Genomic DNA, 22565 nt, shown 5'->3' with positions numbered 1-22565 from the left:
ATTTGCAAGATTTGTTTGATGTTTTTGTTGCCGCTTACATGATTTGTTTTTTACACTTGGGGGGCTTGATATCCCTATTACCATTTGCACAATTTGTTTTCATGCATGAGGGGTTGATGTTCTTACAGTTTGCACAATGTGATTTTTGTGTGTGAGGTTCTTGTTGCCATTTGCGTGATTATAGACAATAGACAATAGACAATAGGTGCAGAAGTAGACCATTCGGCCCCTCGAGTCTGCACCGCCATTCTGAGATCATGGCTGATCATTCACTATCAATACCCAGTCCCTGCTTTGTCCCCATATCCCTTGATTCCCCTATCCATCAGATATCTATCCAGCTCTTTCTTGAAAGCATCCAGAGAATTGGCCTCCACTGTCTTCCGAGGCAGTGCATTCCACACCTCCACAACTCTCTGGGAGAAGAAGCTCTTCCACAACTCTGTTTTAAATAACTGACCTCTTATTCTCAATCCATGCCCTCTGGTACGGGACTCTCCCAACATCTGGAACATATTTCCTGCCTCAATCCTATCAAATCCTTCAATTATCTTAAACGTTTCAATCAGATCCCCTCTCAATCTCCTCAATTCCAGCATGTACAAGCCCAATCTCTCTGCGTAAGACAGCCCTGCCATCCCAGGAATCAACCTAGTGAATCTATGCTGCACTTCCTCAATTGCCAGAATGTCCTTCCTTAAACCTGGAGACCAAAACTGTACACAATATTCCAGGTGTGGTCTCACCAGGGCCCTGTACAAATGCAAAAGGACATCCTTGCTCTTGTATTCAATTCCCCTTGTAACAAAGGCCAACATTCCATTTGCCATCTTCACTGCCTGTTGCACTTGCTCATTCACCTTCATTGACTGGTGAACTAGGACTCCTAGGTCTCTTTGCATTTCTCCCTTACCTAACTCGACACCGTTCAGACAATACTCTGCCCTCTTGTTCCAGCTTCCAAAGTGGATAACTTCACATTTACTCACATTGAATGACATCTGCCAAGTATCTGCCCACTCACTCAGCCTATCCAAGTCTCCCTGTATTCTCCTAACGTCCTCTTCGCATGTCACACTGCCACCCAGTTTAGTATCATCAGCAAACTTGCTGATATAGTTTTCAATGCCCTCATCTAAATCATTGACATAAATCGTAAAGAGCTGTGGTCCCAATACAGAGCCCTGTGGTACCCCACTAGTCACCTCCAGCCAGTCTGAGAAACACCCATTCACTGCTACCCTTTGCTTTCTATCTGCCAACCAGTTTTCTATCCATGTTGAAACCCTGCCCCCAATGCCATGAGCTCTGATTTTACTCACCAATCTCCTATGTGGCACCTTATCAAATGCCTTCTGAAAATCTAGGTACACAACATCTACTGGCTTACCCTCGTCTAACATCCTTGTTACACCCTCAAAAAACTCCAACAGATTAGTCAAGCATGATTTGCCCTTGGTAAATCCATGCTGGCTCGGCCTAATCCTATTTCTGCCATCTAGATGTGCCACTATTTCGTCCTTAATAATGGACACAAGCATCTTCCCCACGACTGACGTTAGGCTAACAGGGTGATAGTTCTCCGTTTTCTCCTTCCCTCCCTTCTTGAAAAGTGGGACAACATTAGCCACTCTCCAATCTTCAGGAACTGATCCTGAATCTAAGGAACATTGGAAAATGATTACCAATGCATCCGCAATTTCCTGAGCCAGCTCTTTTAGAACCCTCAGATGCAGACCATCTGGACCCGGGGATTTATTAGCCTTCAGTCCTACCAGTCTACTCATCACAGTTTCTTTCCTAATGTCAATCTGTCTCAATTCCTCTGATATCTTATGACCCTGGCCCATCCATACATCTGGGAGATTGCTTGTGTCCTCCCTGGTGAAGACAGATCTAAAGTATGCATTAAATTCTGTTGCAATTTCCCTGTTTCCCATAACAATTTCTCCCAATTCATTCTTCAAGGGGCCAACATTGTTCTTAACTATCTTCTTTCTCTTCACATAGCTAAAAAAGCTTTTGCTATCCCCTTTTATATTCCTGGCTAGACTGAGCTCATACCTGATTTTTTCTCTCGGTATTGCTTTTTTAGTTAAGATCTGCTGTTCCTTAAAACTTTCCCAATCATCTGTATTCCCACTCATCTTAGCCCTGTCATACTTCTTTTTCTTTAATGCTATACAATCTCTGACTTCCTTTGTCAACCACTGTGGCCCCTTCCCCTTCTTTGAATCCTTCCTTCTCATTGGAATGAACTGCATTTGCATCTTTTGTATTATGCCCAAGAATATCTGCCACTGCTGATCCACTGTCTTTCCTGCCAGGGCATCCGCCCATTTAACTTTGGCCAGCTCATCCCTCATGGCTCCGTAGTCTCCTTTATTTATTTGCAACACTGACACCTCTGATCTGCCCCTATCCCTCTCAAATTGTAGATAAAAACTTATCATGTTATGATCACTACTTCCTAATGGCTCCTTTACTTCAAGATCACTTATCAATTCCTGTTCATTACACATCACCAAGTCCAAAATAGCCTCGTTCCTGGTTAGCTCAAGCACAAGCTGTTCCAAAAATACATCCCTTAGACACTCCGCAAACTCCCTATCCTGGGGTCCAGCATCTACCTGATTCTCCCAGTCCACCTGCATGTTGAAATCTCCCATAACGACTGCATTACCTTTAGCACATGCCAATGTTAACTCCCTAATCAACTTGTACCCAATATCCACGCTACTGCTTGGGGGCCTGTACACAACACCCATTAGGGTCTTTTTACCCTTACTGTTCCTCAGCTCAACCCATACAGACTCTACTTCCCCTGTTCCCAAGTCACCTCTTGCTAAGGACTGAATCTCATTCCTCACCAACAGGGCCACCCCACCCCCTCTTCCCATATTTCTGTCTCTACGATAGCACGTATACCCTGGTACACTCAATTCCCAGGCCTGATCCCCTTGCAGCCATGTCTCCGTTATCCCAACAATATCGTAGTTCCCCATTTTCATCTGAGCTTCAAGCTCATCTGTCTTATTTCTGACACTACACGCATTCAAGTATAGAATTCTTAGCCCATTCCTCCTCTCTTTGCTTAAAACACTGTCTACTGTACCTAACCCAGCTCCTTGAACCTCCATTGGGCAAATTGCACCCTGAATTTTGATGACCTTCTCAAGATCACCCAAACCTTGTACACATTTAACCCCATGCACCTTCTGACCAACCCTCTGGATCTGGATCCCTGCCCCCTGCACATCTAGTTTAAACCCCCCCTCCCCCACCCCCGAGCAGCACTGGCAAATACTCCTGCAAGAATGTTAGTACCCCTTCGGTTCAGATGTAGACCATCCCTTCGAAACAGATCCCAATGTCCCTGGAACAAAGACCAATTATCCAAAAACCTGAACCCTTCCTTCCTGCACCATGCTCTCAGCCTCGTATTAACGTGCATAATCATTCTATTCTTCGCCTCACTCGCACATGGCACAGGTAACAATCCCGAGATTGTCACCCTGGAGGTCCTGCCTTTCAGCTTCACTCCTAACTCCCTGAACTCCCTAAGCAGGACCCCCTCACTCACCTTACCTACATCATTGGTCCCTACATGGACCACTACATCTGGGTTCATGCCCTCACTCTCAAGAATAGCCTGCACCCGATCTGAGATGTCCCGGATCCTGGCACCAGGGAGGCAACATACCATCTGAGACACCCGATCTGCCCCACAAAATCTCCTATCTGCCCCCTTAACTATAGAGTCCCCTAAAACTATCGCTCTCTTCTCTTCCCTCCTCCCCTTTCTAGTTGAGGTTTCAACCTCTGTGCCAGAGGCAGGACCACTACAACTCATTCCTGGTAGGTCATCCCCATCAACAGTATCCAGTACGGTATACTTATTGTTAATGGGAATGGCCGCAGGGGTGCTCTGCTCTCTCTGCCTGCTCCCCCTGCCTCTCTGGACCGTCACCCATCTGCCTACTTCTTGGTTTTTTGGTGTGACTACCTCCTGATCTCCTATCTATCTCTGCCTCTGCCTCCCGAATGATCCGTAGTTCATCCAGCTCCAGCTCCAACTCCCTAACTTGGGCTGATAGGAGCTGCAGCTGGACACACCTTTTGCAGGTGTGGTCATCAGGGACAACTGTATTGACCCTGACCTCCCACATACTGCATACGGAGCACACCACTGCTCTGACTGTCTCCCCCATACCTGAACTGGATTAATAGAATAAGTCTAAAAAGCACCTAGCGACCTTACCTTCTTCCCCTCAGCGAGCAATCACACAGGCTTGCCGAAGTCCCCTTATGCCGAAGCCCACTTAGCCAAAGCCCAGGACTCTGCTCCCACGGACTCCGCTGCCATTTTTGTACATGGGGGGCTTGATGCTCTTGCTGCTGTTTGCACAATGTGTTTCTTTACGCATGGTGGGGTAGATGTCCATGTTACCTTTTGGGCAGATCTTTTTTTCATGGGTATGTTGATCTTTTTCTTTAAATGCCATCCATGGTTTTATTTGTTTTGTGGCTGTCTGGTGAAGATGAATCTCAGAGTTGTACAGTGCATAAATACTTTGAAAATAAAAATACATTGAACCTTGAAGGTAAAAATAGTCAGTGTCAACACAGACCCCTGTGGAACACAGCTACTCACTTTATTCCCACTTCTTGCCTACTGCCAAACAGCCAATGCTCTACTATGCTAAAATCTTTCCTCTAATGCCATTGGGCTCTTGTCTTGTCAAGCGTCCTCATGTGTGGCACCTTGTCTGAATATCCAAATAGACATCATCCACTGATTCTCCTCTGTCCATCCTGCTTGTCATTTCTTCAAAGAATTCCAACAGATTTCTCGGGCAAGATTTTCCTTTGAGGAAACCATGCTGACTTTGGCCTATTTTGTCATGTGCCCCCAAGTACATCAAAACCACATCCTTATCAATTGTATCCAACATCTTCCCAACCACTGAGGTCAAGCTAACCTGCCTATAATTTCCTTTCTTCTGCTTCTTTCCCTTCTTGAAAAGTGGAGTGACATTTGTAATTCTACGTGCAGTCTATAAAATCTTACATTGGTCAAGATTTGTGCATTTACATTCAATATTTCTACTTTGGTGCTGGCTGCAGCAACCAGGAGGTTGTACATTGGTTCAGGACAAAGTGAAAGAACTGAGCTCAGGATGGAAACAATTGCATTGCAAATTGATATTCAATGCGCAAAATATTCATAAATATTTTTCATATATTTCAAATCACTATGATTGTTTTTGTGATTCTTCATCTGCCCTGACCTTCACTTGTTTACTGCCCACAGGTGTAAATGCAGGGACAGACCTGATCCAATCACCAGGGGTTGTGAAGGTGCGTGAAGGTGGAACAGTGCTGATACAGTGTGTCCTGGAGAGTGACCATGTGGATGTCACTGTGGATAAATACCATGTACACTGGTACAACTCACACAATAAACTGACACGTAAAGGAATTGTCCTTAGTCTCTACCATAATGGCCGAGTTTACAGGTCACGGGGCTTCTCTGGTCGATTTCAGCTTTCCAGAAATGTCACCACTAACAGCTACTCACTGACCATCAGGAAAGTGAGGATCACCGACTCTAAACTTTACATCTGTGGCATTTGGGACTTGGTCTTTGGAAATGGAACCCAGCTGAATGTGACCAGTGAGTACTTCATGTTGCTTGTATTTCTAGTCACGGCTCTGTATCAACATCTACAAATAACGATGACATTGTGTTCTCAGTTTTATAGAAACACCTGTTATTAAAAATTTCTGCTCAGAATAAAGAATGGGACAAACTGATTTTTTACAAGTGAACAATCTGCTTGACTCTTCACTGGCTCCTGAGTAATCAGGGAAAGAGGATAAATACTGGTATTGCCAGTGACATTGTGTCCTGTGAATAGACAAATGCAAGGTGAGGGACAACCATTGCACGGACTCAGGTATTGAAAGACAAAATCACCCAAAGGGACAGCAGATACCATCTGAATAAAACCGGACATTGACTGGACTGCAGGCATGATTAAAACAATGAGGATAATAATGAGATTTTGCACAGTTACCTCAGAAAATATGTGATGAAATTGAAGAGAGTCCAGAGGATGTTTACAAGAATGAAAAGATTGATGTACAAGGAGCATTTGATGGCCCTGGGCCTGTACTTACTGGAATTTAGAAGAATAAAGGGTGATCTTAATGAAAACTATCAGATATTGATAGGCCCAGATAGAGGGGATGTGGAGAGGATGTTTCCTATAGTGGGCAAGTCTAGAACCAGAGGGCACAGCATCAGATTAGGGGGATGCCCATTTATAACAGAGATGAGGAGAATAGTTTCAGGGTAGTGAATCTGTGGAATTCATTGCCATAGACTACTGTGGAGGCCAGGTCATTGAGTATTTTTTAAAGCGAAGGTTGATGGGTTCTTGATTAGTCAGGACACCAAAGTTTTTGCAGCATCTGCAGCATCCCTTGTGTCTCTATCGACATCTTCTATGTTTCACATAAATTTATGGTCACAGCTCAGTCTCCAATTATCCTGAGTAACCAATTCAAGTCAGTCTAAACTCCTATATAACTAAAGTTCTGCAATCCAGGCCACATCCTGGTGAACCTCTTCTGCCTCCTCTCCAAAGGCTCCACATCCTTCCTGTAATGGGGCAACCAGAACTGAACAGGAAATGTTTCCTAAGCAGAACTTTACCGAGCTGCTGCATGACTCCATGTTCATCACCCTGACAATGAGGCAAACAAGCCTTATGCATTTTTTACTTGCAATCATAAACTCAAGGAATTCTGCAGATAATGGAAATCCAGGGCAACACACAGAGACAACGCTGGAGGAACTCGGCAGGTCAGGCAGCATCTATGAAGAGGAAGAAAGAGTCAATGTTTCAGCCGAGACCCTTCTTCAGGGCTGCATTGCTACTTTCATTTAACAATGGATTTGTATCATAAGATCCCTTTGTACGCCAATACTCCAAACGGTCTATTCAGTTACTCTATACTGTCACGATTATTTGACCTCCCAAAGTATATCACCTCACACTTGTCCAGGTTGTTTTCTCTTCCCCGTTTCTCAGCTCAAAGTCTGCAACAGATCTATAGTCTGTGATGCTCTGATGCTCTTTTCATGACCCACAATGCCACATATTTCCAATTTTTGTGTCATCTGCAAACTAATATATCAACCAAACTACATCTTAGACCATACGACATAGAAGCAGAATTATGCCATTTGGCCCAGTGAGTTGGCTCCACCATTTAATTATGGCTGATTTTTTTTCTCCTCCTCAACCTCATTTCCCAGCCTTCTCCCCTTCTCCCTATAATGTGCAATCAAGAACCTGTCAATCTCTGCCTTAGATACACCCAATGATCTGGCCTCCACAGCAGCATGTGGCAGCAAATTTCACAAATTCACTACCCTCTGGCTAAAAAATAAAATTCTCCACATCTCTGTTTTGAATGGGTGCCCCTTATACCCTCTTGTCATAGACTCTCCTGCCATGGGCAACATCCTTTCCACATCTACTCTGTCTAGGTCTTTCAACATTTGAAAGGTTTCAATGAGATCCCCATCATCCTTCCAAATTCCAGTGAGTACAGACCCAGAGCCATCAAATATTCCTCATATGAGAGCCCTTTCATTCCTGGAATCATCCTTGTGAACCTCCTCTGGACCCTCTCCAATGCCAGCACATCTCTTCTAAAATAAAGAGCCCAAAACTGCACACAATACTAAAGCTGAGGCCTCATCAGTGCTTTATAAAGCCTCAGCACCACATCCTTGCTCTTGTATTCTAGACCTCCTGAAATGAATGCTAACATTGCATTTGCCTTCCTCACCAAAAAAACCTTTACAGTGTTCTGCACAAGGACTCCCAAGTCCCCTTGCATTTCAGATTTTTGGATTTTCTCCCCATTTAGAAAATAGACCACACATTTATTTCTACTACCAAAATGCATGACCATACATTTTTCAATAGTATATTTCATTTGCCACTTTCTTGCCCATTCTCCTAATCTGTCTAAGTTCTTCTGTATCCTACCAGTTTCCTCAACACTACCTGCCCCTCCACCAATCTTCATATCATCTTCGGCTAATATCACAAAAACAGAGGACCTGATATAGTTCATTTCAGATCACAACTAGTCACAGTAACTAGCAGAACAACAGCTCTTCCCTCTATGGCCAACCCAGTTTTGAATGCAATCTAGAGTTGCAGGGGGATGGGAACCAGACCACCTGGGAGCTGGTGGAGTGATTGTGGGGATAAAGTTGTGAAGCCTACATGCAAAGAAAGGAATCAAATTTTCAAGCATGGAGGGATGAATATTCAGATCTGTACATATTTCAATATAGGGAGTTTTGTAGGAAAGGCAAATGAGCTCAGAGCATGGATCAGCACATTGAATCATGGCATTCAGAATCAGAATCAGGTTTATTATCACCAGCATGTGTTGTGAAATTTGTTAACGACACAACATTTCAATGAAATACATGATAATATAGAAAGGAATAATATAAATCAATTACATTAACTATATGTGTGTATATTAAATAGTTAGATTAAAATTGTGCAAAAACAGAAATAATATATAAAAAAGTGAGGTGGTTTCATGGGTTCAATGCCCATTTTGGAATGGGATGGCAGGGGAGAAGTTGTTCCTGAATCACTGAGAGTGTGCCTTCAGGCTTCTGTACCTCCTTCCTAATGGTGACAATGAGAAGAAGGCATGTCCTGAGTGATGGGGGTCCTTAATAATGCATGTCGCCTTTCTGAGACACCACTCCTTGAAGACGCCTTGGATATTCTGGAGGCTAGTACCAAGATGGAGCTGACTAATTTTACAACGTTCTGTAGCTTCTATCAGTCCAGTGCAGGCCTCATAGCTGCCAGTGATAATGAATTCCCCTGATTCACCACACTCCGGCTGAAGAAATTCCTCGTCATCTCTGTTCTAAAGCAACGTCTTTCAATTTTGAGCCTGTGCCCTCTGGTCCTTGACTCTCCCCACTACAGAAGACACCTTTTCTATGTCCACCCTATCTAGTATTTGATAAGTTACAATGAGATTCCCTTTCATCCTTCTAAATTCATGTGAATACAGGCCCAGAACCATCAAATTCTCCACATATGTTGACCCTTTCATTGTTGGGATAATTTTCATGAATCTCCTCTCCAATGCCAGCACACTCTTTCATAAATAAGGGCACAAAACTGCACACCATATTCTGAGAGCAGTTTGACCAATGTCCTGTCCAGCCTCAGTATTGAATCCTTTGACCAAGTATTGTGTGCAGTTCTGGTCACCTACCTGCAGAGAAAATTTACACAGATGTTGCCAAGACAAATATCAGAGTTGTATTGCACATGCATACTTTGCCAATAAATGAACCATTGAATCAGGACTTAATCATTGCTTTTTGAACAACAACACATGTTTTGATGTTATTTAAAATCTAGTTGCTCAAAGTAGTGTTGTGTAACGGCCTTACAAGTGCACGCTACTGACGCTCGTTAGAAGCTATTCAGCAACAACCTCCTGTCCTAATTAAATGACTTAGTGTCCCAAATAAACAAAGAGAATCCTGCCTATATTATCAATTAGTTTTTGTTATTTACTACCCAGGTTACTGGGTAGTAGTGAAGCAGGGAGTTTGTTTGACTTAAGAGGATTTTAGATAGACACGTGAATACAAAGGAAATGGAGGGACATTAAGGATATATAGGTTGAGGATATTTAACATAAATGAGCATCAAGGTTGGCACAACATCAAGACCAGATGTCCTGTCCAGTTCTGTACTGTTCCACGTTCAATTTGAAGTGGGTGGTGATTATTTGAAGCATATATTTATCACCCATCATTGATCTCACCTGAACTCTGTAATCTCGGGAACAGCTGGAACATAATATTAATATCAGCAGCAATAGAGTGTTTGTACTTTCACAAGAGGTCATGTAACAAAAGATGACTGCTTCAAGCTGGGGTTGAACTGACGATATTCTCCCTTACAGGTGCAGATGTTCCTGCCCTTATCCAGTCCCCGAGCATACAGCGTGTCACTGAGGGTCACACGGCGTGGTTATGGTGTACCATGAGCAAAGCCAGACTGGAAGACATTGACGTCCACTGGTATCGGAAACTACCTGGGCAGGACATGGAGTGGGTTTTAACACACAGGGCAGGAGGCAGCCCAGAGTGGGGATGGGGTTTCACTGAGAGGTTCCAGTCCTACAGAGACACGTCCAACAGCACCTTCACCCTGACAGTCACAGACGTGGTGCACAATGATTCTGCCGTCTATTACTGCAGAGTGTGGGGAGACATCGATGGGAACAGCACCCAACTCATCGTAACCAGTGAGTACAAGTTCTATTTATTCAGCAGTGTGTTCCTGCATTGGGAGTTATTCCACCACCACTCACTTCCCATGGCTGGGCACATTGTAGTCAAGAACACACAGTATCATACTGGAGCCCCATCACTGGGACACGATCCAGAGCACTGTGGCCCCTAACTCATGGGTCGGGAGCACCAACATGGTGACTGACCGTCTGCTCTGTGCGTCCAGTTGGATATTTGAAAATAAATGTCAATGTGGAGTGTGTTATCACAGGAGAGAAAAGGAGAAACTCTTCAGTGTTCAGAGTCATAGATCAGGGTTGCTTAATTCAGAATTAGGTTTAATTAATTAGGATATGTTGTGAAATTCGTTAACTTAGCAGCAGCAGTACAATGCTGTACATGTTAAAACAGAAAAAAATAAGCAAATTAATTTCAGTAAGTATATATATGTATATTAAATAGCTAAATTAAAAATAATGCAATAACAGAAATAATATTTTAAATGAATTGAGCTGATGTTCATGGGTTCAATATCCATTTGAAAACATGTGGCAGAGAGGAAGAAGCTGTTCCTGAATCACTGAGTGTGTGTCTTCGGGCTTCTGTACCTCCTTCCTGACAGTAACAATGAGAAGAGAGCATGTCCTGTGTGATGTGGGGGGGTGGGTCCTTAATCATGAATGCCACCTTTCTGATGGATTTATTTTCTTGCAGACATAATAGAAAATAACCACTATAGAATCAATACACGACTGCAACAACTTGGTCAGGGATAAAGGGGGAAATATTATCAACAGATGTCACATGGTCTTCAGAACTCTCTCCAAACCGTAACCTCATTATGACTGCAGGGCAGCCACACTTTCAGAGCCAGCCAGCTATCACTGACTTCAGTAAAGAGCTGAAAATTATTCTTGTGGCTAACATTTATTTAAATTTTAGAAATTGTTAAATGCTGGGGAAATATACTGCCTTGTAGATACACATTAATGTATCCATATCCAACACACAGATCCCGCAGATGATCCCGTCCTTGTGCAGTATCCACCGGTCAGCAAGGTGCCAGAGGGTGTAACTGTCCAGCTCCACTGTGCCTTGTATAATGCCAGTGTCAATGTCACCGATGTCCACTGGTACCACCAGCGGCCTGGGAACAAGGGCAAGTTGGATGGTTTTCCCTGGAGTGTAAACTGCTAACAGTTGGGAAATGGAAAAGTGGGAAAGGACAAGTACTCTGGAATAATATAGAAAATCGTGGCAAATCATTTTGTGCAGGAACAGGTTTTTCTCTGTACCTGAGCACGTGTGACAATAATAAACCAACTTACTGTGAGCTGTCAGTGTGAGTTGTCAGAACTGGATGATGTTACCAATCGGAAAAACAGTCAGAACAAGTGGACAGGAGAAGAGGATAAAATGATGTATGTAAAAGAAATAGATTGGCCATTAAATCCAAATAAGTAAGAGAATACAATTAATGGCAGAAGCAGCATTATTCGAGTCATAGGGTCCTAGAAAAGTACAGCTGAGAAACAGGCCCTTCAGCCCATCTAGCCTGTGCTAAACCATTTAAACTGTTTTTATTCATCAACCTCCATTCCTTTACCATCCATGTACCTTTCTTAACTTCCCACTGAACCATTTGTGCTGGCAACTCGCACCTGCCAGGTCCTTTCTGACACCACCAAAACTGGCCTTTCTCCAATTTAGAATCTGAATCCCCAGAACAGGTCTAATCCTTTCCATATTTACTTTGAAACTTGTGGCATTATGGTCATTAGATGTAATGTGTTTCCCTACACAAACTTCTGTCTCGTTCCCTAATAGCAGGTCAAGATCGCATACTCTGTCATACTGATGAAGGAAACTTTCCTGAACACGTTTGACAAACCCTATCCCACCTAGTGCTTTTACAGTATGGGGGTCAAAGTCAATTTCCAGAAAGTTAAATTCACCTGCTATTGCAACCTTATGTTTCTTATGACAGTCTGCAATCTCTTTACAAATTTGTGTCTCTAAATCCCTCAGACAACTGGGTGGTCCATGATATACCTCCTAATGGAGGTATATAATGTGGTCATACCTTTCTTATTCCTCAGTTCTACTCATAACGCTTCACGTGTCAAGTTTTCCAGTCTGTCCTGACTGAGCAAGCTGTGACTTTTCACCTGACTAGTATCATCACCCATCCTCCTTTAATCCCTGAGACTCTATTGTGTCTAAAACTACGGACCTCCAGAATACTGAGCTACCAGTCACCCCTCCTCCTCACTAATGCCTGCAATGTCACATTTCCAGGTGCTGATCCATGTGCTGAGCTCATCTGACTTTCCTACGGTACTTGAATTGAGTTACATGTAGCTCAGGACATTAGTCACACCATGCTCAATCTTTTGATCCCTGACTTTGTGCAAGGCAGCTTTTCTCAACCTTTTTGCCCCGGAGGAAACATTGAAATAATTTTCAGGTTTCAGGGAAACCTTGCATAAAAATTATTAATCAAGAACTCATGGTACATTAACCTGATCAGTAGGTTGTAGATATAATTATCCAAAAGTAATCATTAATGCTCTTTTGAGAAGAGAATGAATTTTTAGCTTACCTTTCTTGAAATTACTTTCTCTTTCAAAACTTTTAAAAACTCATAAGGCAAACATAATAAATTTCTCAATTCTGGGTCCAACTTGAGGGAAGCACACATGGATTTTCCCTTCAGTTGAAACAAAAGGATTCCAACACCCTGTTGAGAACTCGTCCTCTGCGAAGTCACTGGATTTCTGTATGAAGCAGGAGACCGGTGTGCCCTTTGTCCAGGATTCATACAGTTCTTTAAACATTCTCGAGTGAACTGGTCTTAAAGCTACTAAATAACTTACAATTACTGACTGTGACTTTATTTCCAAAAGCTTTAATCTGTTTGTTTTGAGATTCCAAAGGTAATTTAAAATAATTAGCACTTTCCGTGTCATCTGGTTGTGATTTGTAGTTCAGTGTTTTTCAGTTTTGCCGGATCACTGCTACAGTTGTGGGTTGTTTGCGACAGACAAGGCACAATGGACCAGGACAGCTTTGATCACCAGTCCATTGTAAAGATATAATGCCAGCTCATTACTTAGTCCTGCCACTGCTTTTGTCTCCAAGACACAGAGAGGCTGGAGGACTCTTGAGGCATTTTGAGGACTCTTGAGGACAGTCGGGGGCTTTTTCCAAGGGCTGAAATGGCTAACACGAGAGGGCACAGTTTAAGTTGCTTGGAAGTAGGTACAGAGGAGATGTCAGGGGTAAGCTTTTTACGTAGAGAGTGGTGAGTGCATGGAATGGGCTGCCGGTGACGGTGGTGGAGGCGGATACGATAGGATCTTTTAAGAGACCCCTGGATGGGTTCATGGAGCTTAGAAAAAAAGAGGGTTATGGGTAACCCCAGGTAATTTCTAAGGTAAGTCATGTTCAGCACAGCCTTGTGAGCCGAAGGGCCTGTGTTGTGCTGTGGGCTTTCTATGTTTCTACTTTTTCCGGGGCAACAGGAGGCATTCGGACTCATCTGTGGTTCTGAGCCTTCTGATCGTGGAGGGTAGTCAGTTACTGGTGTGTGTGTGCTCCCAGCTGGCGGCTCTCCTTCTCAGAACCCTGTAGAGATACCTGTATAGTGACCACCCTTCGAGATGGCATGTTCTGGTGGCACCATTTCTCTGCCAGGGATACTGCCCGCATGAGGGTATGCATTTCCAGCAGACGGCATCAGCTGCGCCGCTTTGAGGGAACCGAGAGCTGTCGAGGGTATGATGTCTGGTCTCGTCCAGATAGGGTGCCTCTGCACCAGTGGGGGATGGTGCTCTGGCTGCGAGGGGCTGGGTCCCCATCCTATCACAGAGGGGGTTTGGGGAAATGGAGGCGATCTGGCAGCACTACTGATGGGCTGGAAATGCTTGTCGGACCCAGGCCTTTGGATACCACGTGGGAGAAGGTCCCACATAACATTGGCAATCTTGAGAGGTGCCCACTGTGCCGTTCTGTGATGTTCCAAAGTGTTTCTTGTACGGGCTGCTCCACCACACCTTTCTCTTCCTGACTGGACTCGCTTTGCCGGTTGGTATTACCATCTGGCAGCGGAGGATGTCCCCAGGGGAAGTCCCTTTACGCAGGGGTCCCTCTCTGTACATAGGGGACGTGGGGTGGAGGGTGTTGCATACGGCAGTCCGGTACAACAGGTTTCTGAGCAGGGTCACTGACACCCCGCACACCTGTCCATTCTGTGGGCGTGAGGAGTCAGTGTTCCACACATATATGGAGTGTGAGAGGTTGCAGTCTGTCTTTGAACATAGAAATCTACAGTCATTACAGGCCCTTCGGCCCACAATGTTGTGCCGACCATGTAACCTACTCTAGAAACTGCCTAGAATTTCCCTAGCACATAGCTGTCTATTTTTCTAAGCTCCATGTACCTTTCTAAGAATCTCTTAAAAGACCAGATTGTATCTGCCTCCATCACCCTATTGTATCTGCCTCTATCACCCTATTGTATCTGCCTCCATCACCCTATTGTATCTGCCTCTATCACTCTATTGTATCTGCCTCTATCACCCTATTGTATCTGCCTCCATCACCCTATTGTATCTGTCTCTATCACCCTATTGTATCTGCCTCCATCACCCTATTGTATCTGCCTCTATCACCCTATTGTATCTGCCTCCATCACCCTATTGTATCTGCCTCTATCACCCTATTGTATCTGCCTCTATCACTCTATTGTATCTGCCTTTATCTATTCTCTCTGCCTGCATCACCCTATTGTATCTGCCTCTATCACTCTATTGTATCTGCCTCTATCACTCTATTGTATCTGCCTCCATCACCCTATTGTATCTGCCTCTATCACTCTATTGTATCTGCCTCCATCACCCTATTGTACCTGCCTCTATCACTCTATTGTATCTGCCTCTATCACCCTATTGTATCTGCCTCCATCACTCTATTGTATCTGCCTCTATCACCCTATTGTATCTGCCTCTATCACCCTATTGTATCTGCCTCTATCACTCTATTGTATCTGCCTCCATCACTCTATTGTATCTGCCTCTATCACCCTATTGTATCTGCCTCTATCACTCTATTGTATCTGCCTCTATCACCCTATTGTATCTGCCTCTATCACTCTATTGTATCTGCCTCTATCACTCTATTGTATCTGCCTCCATCACTCTATTGTATCTGCCTCTATCACCCTATTGTATCTGCCTCTATCACCCTAATGTATCTGCCTCTGTCAGTGCATTCCACGCATCCCCCACTCTCTGTGTGAGAAACCTGCCCCTGACATCCCCTTGTACCTACTTCCAAGCACCTTAAAACATTGCCCCTGGCATTAGCCATTTCAGCCCTGGGGAAAAGCCTCTAGCTATCCACACGATCAATGCCTTTCATCATCTTATGACTCTCGAGTATCTGAAGGGACTGCACTTCAGCCCCGCATTCCTTATATACGGCCGCCCAGTAAGGAAAGGGGAGTGTCACGAGGAGGATGAACTGGTGGGCTTGCTCTGGGGCCTGGCCACGATGACCATTCACGGGTATAGGTGGTGGAAAGTTGAGCGCTCTGCCAGGGCCAACTGCCTGCCCCTCTTCTGTTTGTGCCCGGCTGTTCATGGAGAGGGAGTATCTGGTCACAATGGGTAAAGTGGGGAATTTCCAGCAGCAGTGGACAATAGACAATAGGTGCAGGAGTAGGCCATTCAATGTAATCATGGCTGATCATCAACAATCAGTACCCCGTTCCTGCCTTCTCCTCATATTCCTTGACTCCGCTGTCTTTAAGAGCTCTATCTTTCAGGACCCTTGGACCCTTAGGGAATGATTGTTTTATAGACAATAATAATCACATTTTAATTTGAATTCATTCTCTGTCTTGTAAATACTTAATGTTTGCACTTTGTATATTTGTTGTGTAAGTAAACTTGCAAAGTTTTATAGAAAAAAAGACGGACTTTTTTGCACTAATGTAGCGAAATGACTCGGAAGATTGTAATTCTTCTATCATTAACCTTGTCAGGATTGTCCTTAGGCCTAGGCTAGAATCCTCCTCCTCCATCACACCATCTCTTCAAAATTCGCCGTCTTTAGACTGAAAAATTTCCATCCAATTTTCTACTACACCGATAGAGTCTGTTGGCTTCAGTAAGTCGGTCAGTAGTGCGTAAGGGGAGGTAATTCAGAAGGGAGAGGCTGACTTCAGAGGCTGAGTCTATTCAATCCTCAGAAAACAAATTTCATGCTCCTCATCAGCCTATCGTCCTCCCCTCTGTGAAATACAGCACTCACCAATTATCAGCCTACTATCCTCCCCTCCGTGAAATACAGCACTCACCAAATATCAGCCTACCGTCCTCCCCTCCGTGAAATACAGCACTCACCAATTATCAGCCTACTATCCTCCCCTCCGTGAAATACAGCACTCACCAATTATCAGCCTACCGTCCTCCCCTCCGTGAAATACAGCACTCACCAATTATCAGCCTACCGTCCTCCCCTCCGTGAAATACAGCACTCACCAATTATCAGCCTACCGTCCTCCCCTCCGTGAAATACAGCACTCACCAATTATCAGCCTACCATCCTCCCCTCCATGCAATATAGCACTCACCAATTATCAACAGCCTCCCCTATCTCACGTTAAAAACTGAGAATTGAGTCAAGCAAGTAAACAGGGTCCTGCTGCGCACTGCCATACTGGGCTGAGAGACCTCTAGCGAGATTTCTACCTGGGCTGCTCGGTCACCGCCCATCACTACGAGTGCTACCATCTCGCATTGCAAGAAGTTCAATAAATGATGTTTGTTTTTTTATAATCGTGATCTCTTACAGAACCCTGGTCGAGAAACCCTCGTCTTAGGTCTTAACAACATCTGTCTCCACAATATCTACATTATCTGTTTGACACTGCAGCTCGAGTTTAACACCTCCCCCCCCCCCCCCCACCATCCTGGTGCAGCACTAGTGAATACAGCTTTTGATTTAGATTTCCACTAGTGACTCCATATCATCCGTCCACCACCCATCTCTTTATTTTGGCCATCTTCCCTCTGCAGTCTCAGACCTGATACAGGATCCTATATTGAGGTGTCACCAATTCCCTCCCTCCCCTCAGATGTTCTAGACCAACCTTCAGTGTGCTTCCTTCTTCCAAGTTCACTTTTTGTAACAGATTGCAACATCCACAGTCTCTTTCCCACCAAGATCGGTTCTTTGCTTTTTGAGCACAGTCTGGATGTTAGGGAATCCTTATTTTAAATTGGGAATTAATTAATTCTTTGCATAAGCACAAGAGAGAGAGAGAGTGATTTCATGGGATGTGGCCAAATATTAAATAGATATTAAAGGCAGTGTTTTTCCTTGAGAAGGATATAGGATGCAAGTTTCTGTGAAGAAATGCAGCTTCCCTCTGACTCCTGGGAACCACTGGCCCTTGACCCAGGAAGCAATATTCAGGATGGTATTGAGAACTTTGAGACCATGCATTGGGAGCATACAGAAACACTGCTGAAGAAGCATGAGGTTATAAACCATTACAAAATATTCTAGATCCACAGTCACCAGGCTATCACGTAACTACAGAAATCTGTAGTCGAAACCTTTTGACATGAAGATTATCACATATTTACTCACCATACCTACATATCACCTTCATTACACAAGTAGGACATCCAGGTTCCTCTGGACACCAACACTTTTCAATCTCATTCTTTCCATCTGACAATTCACTCACCTGTTCTGTCTGTCTGAAATCTCTCCACATTCTCCTCACAGACACACTGCCAATCAGTAACTTAATCCATCACACAGTCCTCTCACTGACATCACCGATCAATTCACTGTGATACCCCAACAGTCAGAGTCACACAATCCTAAAATGGCCATTTCTGTTTCAGAAACTGGTTCTGAACAAACTGTTTTCTGCTCATAACCAATCCACAGTCCACATTAGTATATTATCTCTCAGACTGGGCACTAGAGTTTATTTAACAACCTGTGTGTAACTCCTCACAGGAATCTCCTCTTGACCCTCTCCAATGTCAGGACTTTCCTTCTTGGATAAGTGGCCCAAAAATGTCACTCCACTCTTTAAGAAGGGAGGGAAGCAAAAGAAAGGAAATTATAGACCAGTTAGCCTGACTTCAATGGTTGGGAAGATGTTGGAGTCCATTATTAAGGATGAGGTTTCAGGGTACTTGGAGGTACATGAAAAAATAGGCCAAAGTCTGCATATTTCCTTAGTGTGACATCCTTCTTGACAAATCTGTGGAAGTCTTTGAGGAAATAATAGGCAGGATAGAGAAAGGAGAATTGGGGGATATTATCCTCTTTGATTTTCAGAAAGCCTTTGACAAGATGGTGCACATGAGGCTGTTTTGCAAGACAAACAGATGTGTTGAAACTGCAGAAGGTTCAAAGGAGATTTATGAAAAAGATTCCTGAATTAAACAACTTGTTATATTAAGACCATTTGATAGCTCTGGGTCAGTATTCACTGGAATTCAGAAGAATGGGGGGGGTGGCCTAATTGAAACCTATTGAATAGTGGAAGTTCTTAATAGAGTGGATGTGGTGAGGATGTTTCCAGTGGGTAGGAGACTCTAAGATCAGAGGGCACAGCCACAGAAGAGAAGCGTGTCCTTTTAGAACAGAAATAAGGAGAAATTTCTTGAGCCAGAGAGTGGTAAATCCGAGGAATTCTTTGCCATAGGCAGCCGTGGAGGCTGAGTCTTTATGTATATTTAAGACAGAGGTAGATCGATTCTTATTGGTAAAAACATGAAGGATACAGAGAGAAGGCAGGAGATTGGGGCTGAGAGGGAAAATGGATGGAGTTTAATGGATGCAGATGGAGTTTAATGCTGATAAGTGTGAGCTGCCACATTCTGGTCGGGCTAATCAAAACAGGACATACATGTTAAATGATAGGGCATTGAGGAATGCAGTAGAACAGAGTGATCTAGGAATAATGGTGCATAGTTCCCTGAAGGTGGAATCTCATGTGGATAGGGTGGTGAAGAAAGCTTTTGGTATGCTGGTCTTTATAAATCAGAGCATTGAGTATAGGAGTTGGAATGTAATGTTAAAATTGTATAAATTGTACAAGGCCAAATCTGGATTGTGTACAGTTCTGGGAACCAAATTATAGAAAAGATGTCAACAAAATAGAAAGAGCACAGAGGAGATGTGCTAGAATGTTACCTGGGATTCAGCACCTAAATTATAGAGAAAGGTTGAACAAGTTAGGTCTTTACTCTTTGGAGCGTAGAAGGTTGAGGGGGGACTTGATAGAGGTATTTAAAGTTATGAGGGGGATAGAGTTGACGTGGATAGGTTTTTTTCATTGAGAGTAGGGGAGAATCAAACAAGAGGACATGAGTTGAGAGTTAAGGGGCAAAAGTTTAGGGGTAATACGAGGGGGAACTTCTTTGCTCAGAGAGTGGTAGCTGTGTGGAATGAGCTTTCAGTAGAAGAGGTAGACAGGTTCTATTATGTCACTTTAAAAAAAATTGGATAGGTATATGGACAGGAAAGGAATGGAGGGTTATGGGCTGAGAGCAGGTAGGTGGGACTAGGTGAGTGTAAGCATTCGGCACGGACTAGAAGGGCCAAGATGGCCTGTCTCTGTGCTGTAATTGTTATATGGTTATATGGATCAGCAATGGTGAAATAGCGGAGCAGACTTGATGGAGCAAATGGTCTAATTCTGCTCCTATATCTTATGGTCTAAAAGAGCCCATGGTATTACAGGAAAGCTGCTAGCATGGATAGAATATTGGCAGGAGGCAAAAAGTGGAAATCATTACTAATGCCCCTGCTACCTCTTCAGCCAACACTTTCAGAATCCCGGAGCGTACATTATCTGGTCCAGATGACATATCTACCTTCAGACCTTTCAGTTTCCCAAACAACTTCTCCTTAGTAATAGATCAAGTTTAATTTTATTATATATAAACAACCAAATGAAACAACATTTCACCAGATCACGGTGCACCCACAAAACGTTTATCATAGACAGCACATGAAACAAAATATTACCAGAAATACATAAATAAAATACAATTCAAAATGCATGCAGTGCACAGTGCAGGTAAACAATAAACAGCTCACTGTCCTGGTGATGAGACCTCAGTGGTGACAGGGTATCCATTAGTCTCACAGCCTGAGGGAAGAAGCCGTTACCCAGTCTGACAGTCCCAGTCCTGATGCTCCTGTACCTCCTTCCTGATGGTAGTGGGTCAAAGAGATTGTGGGATGGGTGGTGGAGATCCTCAACAATGTTTCTGCCCTTCGTCTGCAACACTCCTGGTAAATGTCACAAATGGGGGGAGGAAGACCCGGGTGATCTTTGTCAGTTTTCACTATCCTCTGTAGGGTTTGCGGTCCGATGCCTTGCAGCATCCGTACCACACAATGATACGACCAGACAGCTAATTGAAGCCAGTATTGAGCTTCTATCAGTTCCCACCAGTCTTCCTTGAACAAGAACATGTTGGCCCTCAAGTCCCAGCATCTCACTTTTAAATGCCTCTCCCATCAAACATTGTTTTCCCTTCTGTCAGCTGTTCCCAATCTACTTCCTCACTGTTATCATCGGGCAGGAGGTACAGAAGCCTGAAGACTCACACCACCACGTTCAAGAACAGCTATTTCCCTTCAGCCATTGAGTTCCTGAACCAAGCAGCACAACCCATCTCACGACAGTTTAACAAGACAATGACCACTTTGATCATGTTGTACTAAAATTGTATGTGGCCAATCAGTGGCATCTACAGACTCTACCAAGAGGGATTTTTCACAGATCGGCGGTGGTTATTTAAAAGGGGTGTTTGTCCATTGAACGTGGACTCTCAGCGGCATCAACAGAGATCTATGAACTAAATAAGAGTATAGAAGGAATAAGTGGAGCGGCCATCATCAGGCCATTGTCAGAGTAGAAGAGACAGGCTTCAGCTCGGAAGAGGCATTGGCTCTGAGTAAACAGTCAGTTAAGGTTTCCTTTTTGCTTCTTTTCCTCTCATACTGTACCATTTCAATGGCTGTGGTGTGTTCTTCGTGTGGGAAGCTGCAGAACTGGGAGACCCAGAGTCTCCCGGGGAACTACATCAGTGTGAAGTGCATCCAGCTGCAGCTCCTCGAAGACCGTGTTAGGCATCTGGAGCAGCAGCTAGATGATCTTCAGTTCTACAGGAGAGCGAGGATACAATTGTTCAAAGCTACAGTCACCCCGAAGTGACAGGTGATGAGTAGCTGGGTAACTATCAGGAGAAATGGGAATAGGCAGTTAGAGCAGAGCACCCCTGCGGCCATTCCACTCAAAAACCCATATACTGCTTTGGATACTTTTGTGGGGGATGACCTCCCGGGAGAATGCCACGGCGACTGGGTTACAGGCACTGAGCATGGGTCCGTGGTGCAGAAGGGAAAGAGAGAGAAGGGAGCGGTGAGAGGAACAGACAGAAGATTCTGTGGATGTGAATGGGACTTCCGGATGGTATGTTGTCTCCCAGGTGCCAGGGTCAGAGATGTCTCAGACTGCATGCGCAACATTTTGGAGAGTGAGGGGATTAGCCAGGTGTCTTCATACATATTGGTACCATTGACATAGGAAGGAAAAGCAATGAAGTGCTGAAAAGAGAATTTAGAGAGCTAGGTAGAAAGCTGAGAACCAGGTTAGGTTGTTGATTAGTCAGGGCATGATGGGATACCTGGTGAAGGCAGGTGATTGAAGCTGAGGGGACCCATGGCTCAGCCTAAATCCACTGCTGAGCTTTGACCAGCTTTACCTAAACAATCAACCAGCTCATTCCCCTCAACACCTCCCTGTGCAGGCACCCATAAGAAACAAACAAATAAACCAATACTTTGTACATGAAATAACATTTGATGAGCTTCCAACTGCTAGAATGACCTGTTTTAACTCTCATCAAAACTGAAAAGGAATCTGAACAAATTATAGCTTTACATGGACCAATTTCTCCACCTACTGTAAGCCCAAAATGATGGCAGCCAATCCTGTTGTATATATTCTGATGAATGGTTAGAAGGTCATTTCTTTATCGTTACCTATAATCCAGGCACGAAAACAGCCAAAGCAACATTCCCAGTTAAATTATCTTTTAATCCATCTGTAAAAATGGTTAACATATCATTATAAATGTTCTTA

General features: G+C 43.9%; 1 protein-coding gene across 6 annotated transcripts in view; it reads left to right on the top strand.

Annotated features, from left to right (window-relative positions):
* The window catches only part of LOC132402573 (uncharacterized), a 155551-nt gene that overhangs the window by 41439 nt on the left and 91547 nt on the right, over positions 1–22565 (top strand). For all 6 annotated transcript variants that reach the window (XR_009514957.1, XR_009514956.1, XR_009514955.1 and 3 more), the window contains exons 2-3: positions 5315–5677; positions 10042–10386. Coding sequence is in view for 3 of the 6 variants with exons in the window: in XM_059985458.1 (XP_059841441.1) it covers positions 5315–5677; positions 10042–10386 (708 nt within the window). In the remaining 3 variants the exon portion in view is untranslated. The remainder of the gene's footprint in view (positions 1–5314; positions 5678–10041; positions 10387–22565) is intronic.

This window comes from Hypanus sabinus, chromosome 12 (assembly GCF_030144855.1).
Source record: "Hypanus sabinus isolate sHypSab1 chromosome 12, sHypSab1.hap1, whole genome shotgun sequence".
Lineage (NCBI taxonomy): Eukaryota > Metazoa > Chordata > Chondrichthyes > Myliobatiformes > Dasyatidae > Hypanus > Hypanus sabinus.
The sequence above is the reverse complement of the archived record's forward strand: the minus strand, read 5'-3'. Positions and strand labels throughout refer to the sequence as shown.